The 18,605-nt window shown below is 44.2% G+C and overlaps 1 protein-coding gene across 1 annotated transcript; it reads right to left on the reverse strand.

Annotated features, from left to right (window-relative positions):
- Positions 1-6,257: 6,257 nt before the first annotated feature.
- On the reverse strand, positions 6,258-16,729 carry rbx1 (ring-box 1, E3 ubiquitin protein ligase). The gene is made up of 5 exons (XM_067974663.1): positions 16,622-16,729; positions 12,332-12,410; positions 8,242-8,312; positions 7,143-7,228; positions 6,258-6,660 (listed from the first exon to the last, which is right to left on the reverse strand). Exons 1-5 carry the CDS (start codon positions 16,694-16,696, stop codon positions 6,648-6,650), a joined length of 324 nt encoding a protein of 107 aa, XP_067830764.1. The 5' UTR covers positions 16,697-16,729; the 3' UTR covers positions 6,258-6,647.
- Positions 16,730-18,605: the final 1,876 nt, after the last annotated feature.

An 18,605-nucleotide genomic window follows, 5' to 3' on the forward strand; every position in this document is an offset into this window, starting at 1 on the left:
GTGAAGGGCAAGGCTGGTAGAAGTAGGGAACCTTGGATGACTCGGGAGATTGAGGCACTAGTCAAAAAGAAGAAGGAGGCATATGACATGCATAGGCAGCTGGGATCAAGTGGATCCCTTGAAGAGTATAGAGATTGCCGGAGTAGAGTTAAGAGAGAAATCAGGAGGGCAAAAAGGGGATATGAGATTGCTTTGGCAGATCAGGCAAAGGTGAATCCAAAGAGCTTCTACAAATACATAAAGGGCAAAAGGGTAACTAGGGAGAGAGTAGGGCCTCTTAAGGATCAACAAGGTCATCTATGTGCGGAACCACAAGAAATGGGTGAGATCCTGAATGAATATTTCACATCGGTATTTATGGTTGAGAAAGGCATGGATGTTAGGGAACTTGGGGAAATAAATAGTGATGTCTTGAGGAGTGTACATATTACAGAGAGGGAGGTGCTGGAAGTCTTAACGCGCATCAAGGTAGATAAATCTCCGGGACCTGATGAAATGTATCCCAGGACGTTATGGGAGGTTAGGGAGGAAATTGCGGGTCCCCTAGCAGAGATATTTGAATCATCCACCGCTACAGGTGAGGTGCCTGAAGATTGGAGGGTAGCAAATGTTGTGCCTTTGTTTAAGAAGGGCGGCAGGGAAAAGCCTGGGAACTACAGTCCAGTGAGCCTGACATCTGTAGTGGGTAAGTTGTTAGAGGGTATTCTGAGGGACAGGATCTACAGGCATTTGGAGAGGCAGGGACTAATTAGGAACAGTCAGCATGGTTTTGTGAGAGGAAAATCATGTCTCACGAATTTGATTGAATTTTTTGAAGGGGTAACCAAGAAGATAGATGAGGGCTGTGCAGTAGACGTGGTCTACATGGACTTCAGCAAAGCATTTGACAAGGTACCGCATGGTAGGTTGTTACATAAGGTTAAATCTCATGGGATCCAAGGTGAGGTAGCCAATTGGATACAAAATTGGCTTGACGACAGAAGACAGAGGGTGGTTGTAGAGGGTTGTTTTTCAAACTGGATGCCTGTGTCCAGCGGTGTGCCTCAGGGATCGGTGCTGGGTCCGCTGTTATTTGTTATTTATATTAATGATTTGGATGAGAATTTAGGAGGCATGGTTAGTAAGTTTGCAGATGACACCAAGATTGGTGGCATTGTGGACAGTGAAGAAGGTTATCTAGGATTGCAACGGGATCTTGATCAATTGGGCCAGTGGGCCGATGAATGGCAGATGGAGTTTAATTTAGATAAATGTGAGGTGATGCATTTTGGTAGATCGAATCGGGCCAGGACCTACTCTGTTAATGGTAGGGCGTTGGGGAGAGTTATAGAACAAAGAGATCTAGGAGTACAGATTCATAGCTCCTTGAAAGTGGAGTCACAGGTGGATAGGGTGGTGAAGAAGGCATTCGGCATGCTTGGTTTCATTGGTCAGAACATTGAATGCAGGAGTTGGGATGTCTTGTTGAAGTTGTACAGGGCATTGGTGAGGCCACACTTGGAGTACTGTGTACAGTTCTGGTCACCCTATTATAGAAAGGATATTATTAAACTAGAAAGAGTGCAGAAAAGATTTACTAGGATGCTACCGGGACTTGATGGTTTGACTTATAGGGAGAGGTTAGACAGACTGGGACTTTTTTCCCTGGAGAGTAGGAGGTTAAGGGGTGATCTTATAGAAGTCTATAAAATAATGAGGGGCATAGATAAGGTCGACAGTCAAAATCTTTTCCCAAAGGTAGGGGAGTCTATAACGAGGGGGCATAGATTTAAGGTGAGAGGGGAGAGATACAAAAGGGTCCAGAGGGGCAATTTTTTCACTCAAAGGGTGGTGAGTGTCTGGAACGAGCTGCCAGAGGCAGTAGTAGAGGCGGGTACAATTTTGTCTTTTAAAAAGCATTTGGACAGTTACATGGGTAAGATGGGTATAGAGGGATATGGGCCAAGTGCAGGCAATTGGGACTAGCTTAGTGGTATAAACTGGGCGACATGGACATGTTGGGCCGAAGGGCCTGTTTCCATGTTGTAACTTCTATGATTCTATGGAACATGTGTGTGCAGTGTGTATACAGGGAAATCATCAAGTACAGTTAAGTTTTTCTCTAGTATGCAGGAAACATCTGATTCTCATCTGGGATTACTGACAACAGTACGATGATGTCCACTTAGTGGCTGATATCATTTGGAACTTGTTGGCAACAGAAACAGGTGTTCCAGATCTCAGACCTGCTGTTTGGTGAGAGCCCCCTCGCTGTACCTGGTATCAGGGCTGCCCACAGCAGCATGAAGGGAAGATGGGTTACTCTTCCAAACATGGCACAATTGGCCTAAATACTCCTTCCCTTGCTGGTACAACGGGCTCAGCAAAATACCCTTTTCCTCTTTACCCCACCTCACTATTAGCGGGAAATCCATTGTTTCCTTGACAACAAGCTCACGACTGGTAAATATAGTAAAGGAAAGGCTGGTGTGAATCAATGGATGGGAGCGGTTTGGGTCCAGTAAAGGAGACAGCAGAGAGGGTCCAAAATGAGTGTGTTATAGGGTGTCAGGAAGGAGTAAGATTGGGTTAGGGTAAGGATAAGATGTAAGAGATGGAACAGGTGGAGAAATGGAGGACATGGGCATTGCTTTTTCCACCTGCAATTCATCTTTTTAAATATCTGTGTATTGTCAGTTAGATTTCTTTATTCCCACATTTAGGGTATATTTCCATTCTGTTTTTACTCAAAATGTATTGCGTCAGTTATTTACATTGAACTGGATTAGAGTGTTATCAGAAAAGGCTGGTGCAGCATAGAGAACTGCCTGCCCATAATGTTAAAAAAGAGTGGGTGGTGGAATGAGGATACATATTTTTGGATCAAAGACACGTCACCATTTCCTTTTTTAAACTAACTCCTCCTCCCCTTCCCCTCCCCCATACCTCCCATCCCTTCCCTCCCCCATACCTCCCATCCCCCATACCTCCTCCTCCCCACAGCTACTGGTTTACAGAACATCAGCATGTAATGACCAGTCTGGGAGTAGAACAGTTAGGTGGCAACTCTTTCTATAGAGGAGGCTTTTCAAGAGTGGAGAAGTTTGCATTACTGGTCCCACATGCACATATCAGCATGTCGCACTGCAGCAAGATGACTCCTAACTGGTCCAAATTCTAATTATACCCATGTACGCTTGTCAATTTTGTTTATGTTTTTCAATGAAAAGAACTGAGGCCTAGAGTGCAGGACACAAAGAAAGAACTTGCATTTATATAGAGCCTTTCACAACCTCAGGACACCCCAAAGCACTTTACAGCCAATGAAGTAATTTTGAAGTGTAGTCACTTTACACACAGCAAGTGGCAGCCAATTTACACACAGCGAGGTCCCACAAACAGCAATAAGATAAATGACCAGATAATCTGTTTTAGTGATGTTGGTTGAGGGATAAATATTCCCCAGGACACTGGGGAGAACTCCCCTGCCCTTCTTCAAAATAGTGCTATGGGATTTTTTTTACATCCATCCAAGAGCACAGTTGGTTTAACGTCTCATCCAAAAGACAGCCCCTTGGTACTGCACTGAAGTGTCATCAGTCTAGATTTTATGCTCCAGTTTCTGGAGTGGGACTTGAACCCACGACTGTCTGTCTCAGAGGTGAGAGTGCTACCTCTGAGCCACGGCTGATATACCAAGCCAAGAGACAGATAAATCAAAAAGGCCTCCCATTTGGCAAACCCTATTTGATATAATCTCTATATTAAAAATCTTATAGCTACAGTTACTATCAAATTCCCTCCCATTATAAGAGCCCATGTCCATATTTTTAAAATGGAAATTGCTTATGCAAATATATCACACCAATAATAGCCTCCCACCACCAGAGGTGCTACACTACCACCACTGATGGGAGGGTGCAATTACAGTGCGACAAGTTTGCACAGGCAATTGAATATATATATATAACACACATATACATACACACACACACAGGAATTTATTATTGAAATATAAAAATAAGAATGTATGACTTTAAAATGCATACTGAATTCCATCTATGCATCCTGGTCCAATTAACCCTATTTCACTTGGTCTCAACTCCCCACGTGTAAGGCCACAGGAGATCAACTAGTATCTATTCACCCCTGGGGTCTGCTCACCTTTCTACACCACATTCCTTGGCCATAGGAGCCTTCTCCTTGCCATATTTTCTATGCTTCCCTCCCTCTCTGCTATTCTGCTGTAACCATTTACACCTTTTTCCTCAACTGAGGATTCTCCTCCACTGTAGTGGACAGGGCCCTCGACTGTATTCGTCCCATTTCCTGCACTTCTGCCCTCGCCCCTTCACCTCCCTCCCAGATAGGGTCCATCTTGTCCTCACCTTCCACCCCATCAGCCTCCACATTCAACGTATCATCCTCTGTCATTTCTGCCACCTCCAGCACGATGCCATCACCAAACACATCTTTCCCTTCCCTTTCAGCATTCCAAAGGGACCGTTGCCTCCGCGATACACTGGCCCACACTTCCATCACCCCCATCACCCGCTCTCCTTCCCGTGCAAGCGCAGGAGATGCAACACCTACCCTTTTCACCTCCTCCCTGCCCACCGTCCAGGGCCCCAAACACTCCTTCCAGGTGAAACAGTGGTTTACTTGTACTTCTTTCAATTTAATATACTGTATCCGCTGCACACAATATGGTCCCCTCTACATTGGGGAGAACAAACCCAGATTGGGTGATCGTTTTGCTGAACACCTCTGCTCAGTCCACAAGCGTGACCCTGACCTGCCGGTCGCTTGCCATTTTAATTCTCCATCCCACTCCGACCTCTCTGTCCTTGGCCTCCTACACTGTTTCAACGAAGCTCATGGAGCAGCACCTCAGCTTTCGATTAGGCACTTTACAACCTTCCAGACTCATTGATTTCAATAATTTCAAATCATGACCACTACTCCCATTTTCTCAGACTACAGGAGCTAATAGTTCTGCTGTTGCCATTTCCAGCTCCTCTAGACCCATCTTATATTTCTTAACCTGTCCCATTACCACCGTCCTTGCCTTGCACCATTATCCCTTTTGTCATTTAATCACTCCTGCCCTCCACCCGATCTCAGTCCTTGCCTTTTGTTCTTTCCTCCCCGTAGTTGCTTAAAAACTGTTAAATCGCTAACATCTTCCAGTCCTGATCGAAGGTCATCGACCTGAAACCCTAACTCTGTTCCTCTCGTCAAACCTGCTGAGCTTTTTCTCTATTTTAGATTTCGAGCATCCACAGTATTTGGCTTTTGAACTGGTTTCCATTATTTTGTTTAAATTTAAATAAAAACAAACTTGGATTGTCCACAGTTCTTTTACTTTTGACAACCAGCTGTAATACCAAGCCAAACTGATGGCTGAAAGTAATCTCCAACAACCACTGGGTTTTAAATGATTGATCAGTCTCAACACAATTCCAGCAGGCATATTTAATTAAAATGGAGTTCAATACATTGGGAATTGGATAACAGAAAGGAAGAGCTTTCTTGTTTCTGTGCAGTTGACAAGTTCCTCTGAGTACCTATTTCCACCTGTGCAACACTGCCCATCTCTGCCCCTTCACCAATGAAGGCCTTTTATCACCTCTAGACTCAATTATTCCACTGCGCTTCTTTCTGGCCTCCCACCCTCCACAAACTCCAACTGGTCCCAAATGCAGCTGCCCATAATCCAGTCCTCACTGATCTATAGCAGCTCCCTCACTCCCAAAGCAATCCCTCCATCTCCAGACTTATATTCCCTTTGCACCTTTCACTCCGACTCTGGCCTTTTGTGCAAGCCCCTCCCTTGGCCCCATCACTGGTCACAGAGCCTTCAAGCGCCACGGCCCCAATCCCAAGAAGACGCTCCCTAAACCCTTCAACTTCTCCACCTCCTTTTTCTGACCAGGCTTTCAATCGTTCCCAACTTCACTTCTCCTAATCTCTCCCTCCACGCCTTGCTGTCGTTCCCCATGTGTAAAGTGCCGTGATACATGTTTTTCACACACGCACCAAGAACAATCGTAGCTCCAGGACAGACAGGCTGTACCTCCTCTACTGCCACCTGAGATCAGCTGACTCAGTGGGGAACAGGGAGTGAACACAGTACATTTACCCACAGCCACGGTAGTGGTGTGGTTTTGGGGGGGGGGGGGGGGGAAGGGGGAAAGAGACGGACAAGCACACAGTTCTCACCCTAACAGTTTCCGGTTCAGAGAAACAGAAAAAAAAAATTGCATTTCTGTAAAATATTATGTTAAACTTTTTTTTATTAAATAAAATACATTTTGGTAAAGAGCCAAAGAAAAACCTCATGAGCTTTCCTCTCGAGGAGATGGGAAAAGGAAAAAAAGGTTTGCGCATGGACTTTCGTTCTCCAGTCTAGAGAGTCGGTGTGGACAGTTTTTAGATATTTATCTTTTATTATACGTCGAAATCTTTGCCACTGCAGAAAGTTAAAGGAAAATAAAAAAAAGGATAAGAGTTTATGGTAAAGTCCTTGCCATCTGAATAAACACTCCTCACTTGAAGGTACTGGGAAGGGGCAGAGGGAGTCAAGGTGGGTGGAATGCTGATGACAGGACAGTGTATCAGGGAAGCAACTAACAGTAGGTGCTGCAGAATGATGCAGCTGTTTCCATTTAATGGCCGTACCTGAGGAAACAAAGGAAACAATTATTTTTCAGTCACATTAACTTGTGCTACTCGTGAACAGTCTAGGTAAACATTTTATCAACTCTTGGTATGCACTATTAAAATGGCACCCGAGTTTGGTGTGTAAATCACAGTACTGTAACATAAACAAATAAGCCACATCCTTGATCTGAGCTGAGTTAGCTGATTACAGCCAAGGTAGTGGTGGGGGTGCAAATGTTGGGCTAGTAAAGGGAAGATGAAAGTGTGTTTCTGCCCATGATCACTACCCCGATGACCCGTTAGAAAGCATGTAATTGAAGACGTGCAAACCTTGGCGCCATTAAGGCTTATATCCACAAGTGGGCTTCAATATATTTAGCCCATAAAATTCCTACACCTATTGCCCAGATTCTCAAACAGCAGTCCGCTCCACCCGAAATATTCTCATTCTGTTGGTTCAATCTCTGTAACCATTCCTCCCCCCGCAAAAAGACACTTACTTCTGGAACTCCCACTCCCGGTTGTCCAAAGGGCAAACCTGTCTGGTCTTCAGCCAACGTGAAATGCAGTGGAAATGGAAAGCATGCTGCAAGAGGAGACAGGAGAGAGGGAGGGATTAAAGTATAACTAGTCACCAGCAGGTAGACATATGTACATCCACAGGATCTTTCTTCACCAGCAGGGCTGGTCGTAAAGTCCTCCAGTCCTCCCCAGCTTCCGGTGCTGCCGCTCGATCAGGGGACGACAAGCTGAGGTACGTCACAGTCAGACATCGACAAATGTAGAAAAGGATGTCTGTGTGTACAATGAAATCAGCATTCTCTTATTCTAGATGGACCAGATCTAACTTAACAAGATATACATCCACAGTGTGGATAAAGCAGCTTCCACAACAGTTATAGTAGGGAATTCATGTGGGTCCAGTTTTCATTGTTGAAATCAGACAATTGTCAACTCTGGCAAGGTACCAGGTGACTGCAGGGGTCCACAGAACTGCAGTCCAGCAAAAGTCTTCAACAGGAAAGACATTTTTGCAAGAGAGAGAATAAATATAGTTAAACTCCCTGTTCATTCCCTGCTCATTTATGAGAAGTCTCATGAAGTGAACGATTTCACCACAGCCTTTAACCCATTATTTGAATTCAGGATTACAATTTCTATGATAATGAAAGAACTTGCATTTAAATAACACCTTCATGACTTCAGGACATCCCAAAGTGCTTCACAGCCAATGAAATTGAACTGTAGTCACTGTTGTAACACAGGGAAATGCAGCAGCCAATTTCTGCACAGCAAGCGCCCACAAACAGCAATGACCAGATAATCTGTTTTTGATGATGTTGGTTGGGGGATAAATGTTGGCCAGGACACCAGGAGAACTTCCCTATTCTTCTTTGAATAGTGCCATGGGATCTTTTACGTCCACTTGAGGGCATAGAGGACCTTGGTTTATAGTCTCATTCAAAAGACTGCATTTCTGACAGTGCAGCACTCCCTCAGTACTGCACTGAAGTGTCAGTCTAGATTATGTATGTCTGATAATTCTACAGTCCCTTCATAAAATCGTAATCTAGAGCAATACAGATGGTGGATACTTACATTACACACACCCCAAGCGACAGTGCATTCCTCTGAAGTTGCCGAAGCCTGGTTTGCCTGACATTCTATACCTACAGATCAAAAAAAAAATCCAACATCACATTACCTATCTTGTCAGAATCCAGAGGTTAAGTTAAATAAAACCAGGACATGTGTGCTGGCACTGCATGATGGAGCACCACTGACCGTACGGAGCAGTTTCAGTCACCCACCCTGCAGAGTCTCTGGTCTCAGTCACTCTGACTCGGAGATTTCAAGAACCACCCACAAAAGGAGGAGCTGTGTTGTCATTAGGATTTCAGTAAAGTTTAATGCTTCACCTGTGAAAATTCCAGACCATATCCATTTGATCTGTGGAAAATTTCTACATTTGCGTGGTATCTGCCCAACTGTAGAACAATTCTCAGTGAAGTATTGGTGGGTACAAGTCTATCACTAGTACTGATGGGTACAGGCCAGTAACTGGGGATGATATTAGGAGCAATTTGAGGTGACGAGCTGTCCATCACGCAGCAAGTAAAGTTGGGGCACAAACTTACTGCTCCATGGTACCCAAAATATATATATTTTGTAAAATTATAAGACCATAAGAGATAGGAGCAGGAGTAGGCCATTCGGCCCCTCAAGCCTGCTCCGCCATTTAATGAGATCATGGCTGATCTGATTTTTACTTCAACTCCACTTTCCCGCCTTTTCCCCATATCCTTTGACTCCCTTGCTGATCAAAAATTTGTCTAACTCAGCCTTGAATGTATTCAATGACTCAGTCTCTACAGCTTTTTGGGGTAAAGAAGTCCAAAGATTCACAACCCTCTGGGAGAAGAAATTTCTCCTCATTTCTGTTTTAAACAGGCGACCCCTTATTCTGAGACTATGCCCCCTAGTTTTAGATTCCCCCACGAGGGGTAACATCCTCTCAGCATCTACCCGATCAAGTCCCCTCAGAATCTTATATGTTTCAATAAGATCTCCTTTCATTCTTCTAAACTCCAATGAGAAGAGACCCAACCTGTTCAATCTTTCCTCATAAGACAACCCTTCCATACCCAGAATCAACCTAGTGAACCTTCTCTGAACTGCCTCCAATGCAAGTATGTCCTTCCTTAAATAAGAGCACCAGAACTGTATGCAGTACTCCAGGAGTGGTCTCACCAGCACCCAGTACAGTTGTAGCATGACTTCCCTGCTTTTATACTCCATCCCCCTAGAAATAAAGGCCAATATTCCATTTGCCTTCCGGATTACCTGCTGCACCTGTATGTTGACTTTTTGTGTTTCATGTACGAGGACACCCAGATCCCTCTGCACCGCAGCATTTTGTAGTATTTCTCCATTCAAATAATATTTTGCTTTTTTATTTTTCCTCCCAAAGTGGATGACTTCACATTTTCCCACATTATATTTCATCTGCCAAATTTTTGCCCATTCGCTTAACCTGTCAATATCCCTTTGCAGACATTTTGTGCCCTCATCACAACTTGCTTTTCCACCTATCTTTGTATCAGCAAATTTGGCCACAAGGCACTCTGTTCCTTCATCCAAGTCATTGATATATATTGTAAATAGTTGAGGCCCCAGCACTGAGCCCTGCGGCACCCCACTAGTTACAGACTGCCATTCTGAAAATGACCCTTTTATCCCGACTCTGTTTTCTGTTAGTTAGCTAATCCTCTATCCATGCCAGTATATTACCCCCAACACCATGAGTTCTTATCTTGTGCAGTAATCTTTTACGTGGCACCTTATCGAATGCCTTTTGGAAATCCAAATATACTGCATCCATTGGTTCCCCTTTATCCACCCTGCCCGTTACTTCCTCAAAGAGCTCTAATAAATTTGTCAGACATGATTTCCCCTTCATAAAACCATGTTGACTCTCCTTGTTTGTGTTATGAGTCTCCAAATGTCCTGCTACTACTTCCTTAATAATGGATTCTAGCATTTTCCCAATGACAGATCTTAGGCTAACTGGTCTAACCTGCTTTCTGTCTCACTCCCTTCTTGAATAGGGGTGTTACGTTTGCGGTTTTCCAATCCGCTGGGGCCTTTCCAGAATCTAGTGAATTCTGGAAGATTACAACCAATGCATCCACTATCTCTGTAGCCACTTCCTTTAAGACCCTCGGATGCAAGCCATCAGGTCCAGGGGACTTGTCAGCCTTTAGACTCATTAGTTTACCTAGTACTTTTTCCTCTAGTGATAGTGATTGTTTTTAGTTCCTCCCTCCCCTTTGCCCCTTGATTTTCTACTATTATTGGTATGTTATTAGTGTCTTCTACTGTGAAGACAGATACAAAATATCTGTTCAATTCCTCTGCCATTTCTTTGTTTTCGATTGAATCTGATCAGCGTGTACAGGGCACAGCACAAGTCAGTCAAAAAGATTCAGTGAGCTACCTGGTTTGATTTTCCCCACAAATAAAAACAGCATATTAATCATTTTGTTTGTCTTATAATCCACAAGTTAGGTTAAAAGCAGTGTTCATTTGCATTACACTGACTCCTAAATTAACCACTTATGTCACATCTAAACTCTGTTTGGCATGTGCAAGGTTCAGTATGTGCATTTAGCTATTTATTATTCTTCCTCAGTGTGTATGTATGTGTGTATATATATATATATATATATATATATATATATATATATATATATTAAAAAAACAAAAAAAATTGCTTTTAACCACTACAGTACAGTAGCCTGGTAATGTTACTGGACTGGTATTCCAGAAGGCTGGATTAATAATCCAGTGAATAGCATCAAATCCCACCATGGCAGTTTGAATAGTTGAATTCGGTAAAAGTGACCAAGATTTGTCAGATTGTTGTTAAAAACCCAACTGGTTCATTAATGACCTTTAGGGAAGGAAACCTGCTGTCCTTTTTTGGTCTGGCCGACATGTGACTCCAGCGGTTGACTATTAACTGCCCTCTGAAGTGGGCTGGCAAGCCATTCGATTTCATTAAGCAGAAAGCCCACCACCACTGTCTCAGGGCAACAAATGCCAGCCTTGCAATGCCCACATCCCGAGAATGAATTTTAAAAAAGGTAACAAAGGGCTGGACATTTTTGGAGGGGACAAAAAACTGTTTAGACTACTTCCCTCAGTACAGAAGATTGAGGGGTTATCTGATCAAGGTGCTCAAAATGTTAAAAGGATTCGATAGGTAGAGAGAAACTATTTCCTCTGGTGGGGGGAAATCATGAATGGGGGGACAGAATCTTAAAATTAGAGCCTGACCATTTAGGAGGGAAATCAAGAAGCACTTTCTCCACACAAAGGGTAGTGGAAATCTGGAACACTCCTTCCCAAAAGGCTGTGGATGCTGGGGGTCAATTGGAGATTTCCAGACAGAGATAGATAGGTTTGCATTAGGTAAGGATATCAAGGGATATGGAGCTAAGGCAGGTATATGGAATTGAGGTACAGATCAGTCATGAGGGGCTGAATGGCCTCCTCTTGTTCCTAAGTTCCACTCAGTTATATCAAACAGAAGGCCTACCATCTGGGGGCAACTAGGGAAGGGCAATAAATGTCTGTCTTGCCAGCAACGTCCACATCCCATGAATGAATAAAAAAAGTGCAACACACAGGGCTGGACTTTATTTGGCGGAGACAAAAACTGTTTAGACTACTTCATAATAAATAACAGTAAACCTCGTTCAATCAAAACATTGGAGGAGGGGGGGGGGAATATGAAAAATTAAACAGGAATTTGGTTGAATGACTTCCAATGGAGTTACATCTAATCTCCAAGAACAAAGCTTTCATTTGAGAACTTTTAATAACTAGGTGCTTTGCAAATCGGTGTGTTTTACAACAGAGTGATCTAAAATGTAAACAGGCAGCTCTGACTGAGCAGACACAAGTTCAATAGTTGATTTGCTGGCTCGCAGATTCTCCCCCTCAAATAATATTTTGATTACTGGAACCGTGAGAACAAATCTGGGGGGGGGGGGGGGGGGGGGAGGGGTAGAAAGTTGTGAACTAGATCACAACATTAAGCTAACTCAGCACGACACTGCAGCATATACTCCCAATTTGTGAATCCCTGGTTCTATAATGGACAGATAGGACAGCAGATACTCACACAGGTCCATTATGTGATTTCGGCAGATGGCACAGTTATCTACCACAATGTCCCAGGCCCATAGGGCGACTGCATTCCACTGCAAACAAGACACGTGGGTTAGAAACACATTTAAAACAATGGTAGTCACTCTATTCACAAATAAAATATCCATGAACAAAACTGTCTCAAGATAATTACGGATGAAGGTCATGTGGCCTATCTCCGCTCATCCATTCTGAAAGTCCCCCCATGCAGCATCCAAATGGTTCTTGAACGATGAGGGGGATTTCACCTCCACTATTCTATCTGGGAGGCCATTCCAAGTGTTGATCACTCTATGTGAAGGCCTTCCTGATATCAGCCCTAAATTTGCCTTTTATTAGTTTAAACTGGTTGTTCATTGTATCCATATGATTTATCTCAATTAGTGTTAATTGTATTTCAGGTGGTGCATATCAATTGTCTTGTAAGCTCTTGTATCCATTTATAAAGAGAGTTTATCTAAAGGTGTGGAGTGGGTAATGTGGATCTCTGAATAAAGGCTTGGAAGCAACTGAAGATCAGGCTTTAGTATTCTATCCTTCACCTGGCTATCCAATTAGTGACCCTTGTTCTACTCTCAAAATGAGAATAATTTTCCAGATTTCTCTTTTCCATACCATTTACAATCTTGTATACCTCTACGATTGCCTCTCAGATGCCTCCTTTCGAGGCTGAGAAGCATAGGTTTCTTCAGCTTTTTCTCTCCTCGTAACTCAACCCACCCACCCTGACACTAGGGATCATCTTATCTTCCTGGCTCTTCTCTGCACAGCCTCCGAACACTTGAATGCATCTCGTGTCTTGGCAGACAGAACTGGACACAATGCTCAAGATGCGGTCTGACCAGAGCACTGTATTGTTTGATTATAACTTCTTTGGACTTGCATTCCTTCCACCCACCAAAAACCTGAGCTCATCCAAAACGCTGCTGCCCGTATCCTAACTCGCACCAAGTCCCGTTCACCCATGCTCGCTGACCTACGTTGGCCCCCAGTCCGGCAACGTCTCGATTTTAAAATTTTCATTCTCGTGTTCAAATCCTGCCATGGCCTCATGCCTCCCTATCTCTGTGACCTCCTCCAGCCCTACAACCCTCTGAGAACTCTGCTTTCCTCCAACTCTGGCCTCTTGTGCATCCCCCACTTCCTTTGCCCCACCAATGGCAGCTGTGCTTTCAGCTGTCTAGTCTCTAAGCTCTGGAATTTCCTCCCTAAACCTCACCATCTCTTGTGGTGCCAACTGTCCTAATATCTCCTCCTTTGGCTCGGTGTCAATTTTTGTCTGATTACACTCCTTTTAAGCACCATGGGGCGTTTCACTGTTAAAGTTGTATTCTGCTGTTTTCACTACACAGTCAACACTTGATTGGCTTGTTGATTGCTGCTCTGCATCGGTTGGTCATATTGAGTCTATCAAAACTGCTAGGTCTCTTTCGACTTCATTCTTCGCTATTTCAACTCTGTTCAGTTTTGATCAAAGCACCTTTCGCGTGAGGCAAATGCAATAATCAGCACACTACAGAAATTGGGACACAGTACACGCTGTCCATTTTTCCTTGTCCACATTAAATTTCATCTGCCGTTATTTCGTAATTTCTAAGCTCCCTCCCCAAATTCCACTAGTCCTGGTTTCATCCGCAAATTTAAATTAGAACAAATTTAACCGTTAATTTAAATTAGAACAAATCGTGGTTCCAACTCCAATCCCTGGGGCACCCCACTCAGTACTTCCTCCCACCCTAATGTAACTCCTCTAACAGGTCCCTATTTCTATCCTCAGCCAGTTTCCTACCCATACCAAGATTTAACCTGAATCTCCACACTTTTTGTTTTACTTAACTAATAGCCTCGGATGAAGTGTTCCTAATCTTGTACCTGCTATCTGCAATAGGCTTTCAAACTTTGTTATTGAATATACACATAAAAGTTTCACCCAATCCTTAAAGTATCACATAGTATGGAGAAAACTGGAGGGAGGGATGGTGGCCGAAGGAAGAGCAGATACACTACAGATATAAAGAGTGACTGTAATCAAAGGAGCTTCATGCTGTACATTCTCCTTAATCAAGTTTCCTTAGTCCAGATTTCAGACCCCGCTTCAATGACGCGTGTTGTGGAGCCAAAGATTCAATGAAAGAAAACAGTGACATTGAAAACATAACCACTGTAGCTCCTCATCAAATAGCTAAATGACAACATATCTTAAAACTCACATAGAACTCAAACTCAGCCTAATTAAAAGCTACAGTGCCCCTCAATTCAATTCTAAAGCCCCTCCTAAAATAACCCCTGAAAGAAGAGAATGTTCCTGGGGCATAATTGCACAGGAGCTGTCAGCCCTCCAGGTCACATTGATTAGCCTGATGATGCTCACTGCGCACAAACAGAAGGCATCACAGCCAAGTCCGAAAATAACAGGAAATGTGGAAACACTCAGGTCTGGACAGCATCTATGGAAAAACAACAGTCAACATTTCAGGCCTTAAGACTCTTCCTCAGGACTGAATCTTATCCCAGCTTCATCCAATGTCCATATGTGAACACTTGCCAGCAGGGTCGCTGACTACTGATCAGGTGCAGGAACTCTGGCTGAACTTTCCCTTTCACCACCTAGGTGTGAGGAGTTCAGCTGTCATATACCTACTGCTAATGTGGCTGAGATCCGTCAACTTAGCAGCTATTGCAAATCGAACCAGGATATTCTAGTCTCTGTTACCTCCTCCAGCCCTATAACCCTCCAAGATCTCTGCGCTCCTCCAATTCCGGCCTCTTGCGCATCCCTGATTTTAATCGCTCCACTATTACTGGCCGAGCCTTCAGCTGCCTAGGCCCTAAGCTCTGGAATTCCCTCCCTAAATCTCACTGCCTCTCCTCCTTTAAGACGCTCCTTAAAACCCACCTTTTTGACCAAGCCTTTGGTCACCTATCTTAATATCTCCTTATGTGGCTTTGTGTCAAATTTTGTTTGATAACACTCCTGTGAAGTACCTTGGGACATTTTACTACATAAAGGCGATATATAAATGCAAGTTGGTGACAATTACATACAGAGCTAACAAATCTTAATTGAATAGTGTAACGCTAAAAGTGTACATAATACACCATGACAACAATAACTCCAAACAACTTGCATCTGATTCAGACACACAAAAACATGGCTGTGTATCAATGGAAAAACAGTAACACCACCAAAAATATGCTGCCAGGCAGCACTTGCTATTCCCCCATTAATCTCAGGGGCTCTTTTCTCTAGAAAAAAGTAGGCTGAGGGGTGACCAAATAAGAGGTCTCTAAAATTACATAGGAGCTTGATCAAGTATGTTTCCACTTGTTTGGGGGGGGGTGGGGGTCCAAAGCTAGGGGTCATAAATATAAGATAGTCACTAATAAATCCAATAGGGAATTCAGGAGAAACTTCTTTAATGGTTAGGATGTGAAACTCGCTACTGAAAGGAGTAGTTGAGGCAAAAAGCATAGATGCATTTAAGGGGAAGCACGTGGGAGAAAGGAATAGAAAGATATGCTGATAGGGGGAGATGAAGTGGGGTGGGAGGAGGCCCGTGTGGGGCATAAACACCAGCATGGACCCGTTGGGCCGAATGGCCTGTTTCTGTGCTGTAAAATAATGTAAATGCATTGGATAAAGGCCAGGATGAAGCAAACTGCACTTAATTTTAAAAGGGGCCAAATGGGCTTTTCTCAGCCTGCACTCGCCTGATGTCAGTCCCACACAGAATGTCTGCTCTCAGGCTGCATCTAAATTAAGAGATTCCCAGAGATTCTCCTTTAAATACTCGGGGGGGGGGGGGATGGTGACGGTGACAAATCCGCACCTGATCCTCTGGCCAACTGAATGAGTCACTATGAAACACGGGCCTCAATCAACAGATACGGATGCGAATCTGACACGAGCCCTCCCCATCCCAAGCACCCGGAGGTGACGGTCGCCCCGCTCGGCGGCGCTCCCGATGCTCCATCGCGGCCTGTCAGGGCCCGGGCGCCAGGCGGCGCAGCCCACCTTGATATGTCCCGCCCCCGCCACCCTGATTGGCTCACGGCTGCCCCCTAAACCCGAGCTCTCGATCGTAATTGGTCACTCGTGCTGTCAATCAACCCGCCGACTTCCGGTGGAGTTTCTTCCCACCTCAACCGCCGGATTTTTTTTTCCCCCCCCAAAAAAATTAAAATTTAAAGGCCTCGGCGCGCTTTACAGGTAACGGCTCAGCTGCTGCCTCCGAGTGTTTCTTCAGTGAACGGGGCGCGGTACCTTTTTAACTTCAAAGCGCTTCTTGCCGCCGCTGTTGGTGGAGCTCGGGGCGTCCACATCCATCGCCGTCGCCATCTTGTCCGATTTAACCCGGCTTTCAGCCAATCAGCTATAAGCAGCTTGCGCATGGGCGTTTGTGGCGTGGGCGGAGCCGCCGCCGCCCCGGGGCAGCGCCGCCTGCAGGTAGGTCGCTGTCAGGTCGCAATGCGGGCGATTACATCATCTATTGTTTTAGGGTCAGCCAGCAAATCAAATTTTGGTTTTTATTCTGGGCAATTAAAGTATTTTGATTAGTGTTTGGGGGGATTGTCAGATTATATCAACATCAACATCCTGGGGGGGTCACCATTGACCAGAAACTTAACTGGACCAGCCATATAAATACTGTGGCTACAAGAGCAGGTCAGAGGCTGGGTATTCTGCGGTGAGTGACTCCCCAAAGCCTTTCCACCAACTACAAGGCACAAGTCTGATGGAATACCCTCCACTTGCCTGGGTGAGTGCAGCTCCAACAACACTCGAGAAACTCGACACCATCCAGGACAAAGCAGCCCGCTTGATTGGCCCATATCTCATGAATGGTTTTTATTATTTTTTTATTCATTCATTTATGCTGACTAAATTAAATTTTCCTGGATTTCTACCAGTCGTTTGGGGATCATTTTCCACAATCCCCTCCATTGTTCTGTGGCCTTTGTCATGTCCATTAAATATTCTTTATATTTTACAGTGATTATATATAATCTTGGAGCAGACAGTGCAGTGAGAATCTAAATAGCTCATATTTAAAATCATTTAATCATAAGATAAATACAGATGAGGAACTCCATTCATTTAGCTCAAACTCCCAGAGCGTAATCAGACAAAAATTTATACCGAGCCAAAGAAGGAGACATTAGGACAGGTGACTAAAAGCTTGGTCAAAGAGGTAACTTTTAAAGAATAACTTAAAGGAGAGAGGGACGGAGTGGCAGAGAGGTTTACAGAGGGAATTCCAGAGCTTAGGGCCAAGACGGCTGAAGGTAATGCCGCCATTGGTGGGGAGAAGGGAGGGGTGGTGGTGTGGAACATATGCTTCTATAAGGTTCCTTCTCGGTCGTCATTGATTATTGTTTCTTGAGCACATTTCACCAGGTGTGCAAATCAGGTTTCCAAACAGAAAGCTGCTAGGTCATGCTTTCACACAGAATCTGAAGACTGGAATGAAGAAGGTAGATAGAAGCTATTTTGTTTAAATCAAGCAAGACATCCCACTGATGTGGGGAATGATAGCGCATTCATTATTTTGTATTATTATGTGAAGACAAGTTGTGCTGACATGAATTAAATGAGACTGGTCATAATTGTTGTCCAGTATGTTCACTTGCTGCCTCAAAAATAAAACAATGTAATGCTTTTGTTCTGGCCTCATCTCACCAAAGTGTAAAGAGTCCACCTACTGAAAAATTGGAGAAACACATGCAAAAGACACAATATTCAGTTTGTCGGGGTGGGGGGGTGGGGGGAGCGCATTGTTACATTATCTCGGTTATGCTATTGTATAAGTACTTAGTTGTCAGTCAACTTCAGCATGTAAGTGATGTTGGATCTGCTTATGGGAGCGACTGATGCCACTGAGCCTGAGAAGGCACAACAACAACAACAACTCCTCGCATTGACGTAGCGCCATTAACATAGTACAGCGACCCAAGGCACTTCACAGCAGGGTTATCAAGCAAAGTTTGACACCAGGTCGCATAAGGAGACATTAGGACAGCATGGTCAAAGAGGTAGGTTTTAAGGAGCGTCTTGAAGGTAGAGATAGAGGTAGAGAGGCAAAGAGGTTTGGGGAGGAAATTCCAGAGCATAGGGTCTAGGCAGCTGAAGGCACGGCCGCCAATGGTGGAGCGATTAAAATCAGGGATGCGCAAGAGGCCAGAATTGGAGGAGTGCAGAGATCTCGGAGGGTTGTAGGGCTGGAGGAGGTCAGAGAGATAGGGAGGGG

This window comes from Heptranchias perlo, chromosome 40 (assembly GCF_035084215.1).
Source record: "Heptranchias perlo isolate sHepPer1 chromosome 40, sHepPer1.hap1, whole genome shotgun sequence".
Taxonomy (NCBI): Eukaryota; Metazoa; Chordata; class Chondrichthyes; order Hexanchiformes; family Hexanchidae; genus Heptranchias; species Heptranchias perlo.

Excerpts from the sequence above, each read along its gene's own strand:
- rbx1 (XM_067974663.1), bottom strand. The coding sequence starts at position 16,696 with ATGGCGACGGCGATGGATGTGGACGCCCCGAGCTCCACCAACAGCGGC. Across the intron at positions 12,411-16,621 it reads AGCGCTTTGAAGTTAAAAAG|TGGAATGCAGTCGCCCTATG; the intron begins GTACCGCGCCCC and ends TCTTGTTTGCAG. Across the intron at positions 7,229-8,241 it reads TCGCTTGGGGTGTGTGTAAT|CATGCTTTCCATTTCCACTG; the intron begins GTAAGTATCCAC and ends CTCCTCTTGCAG.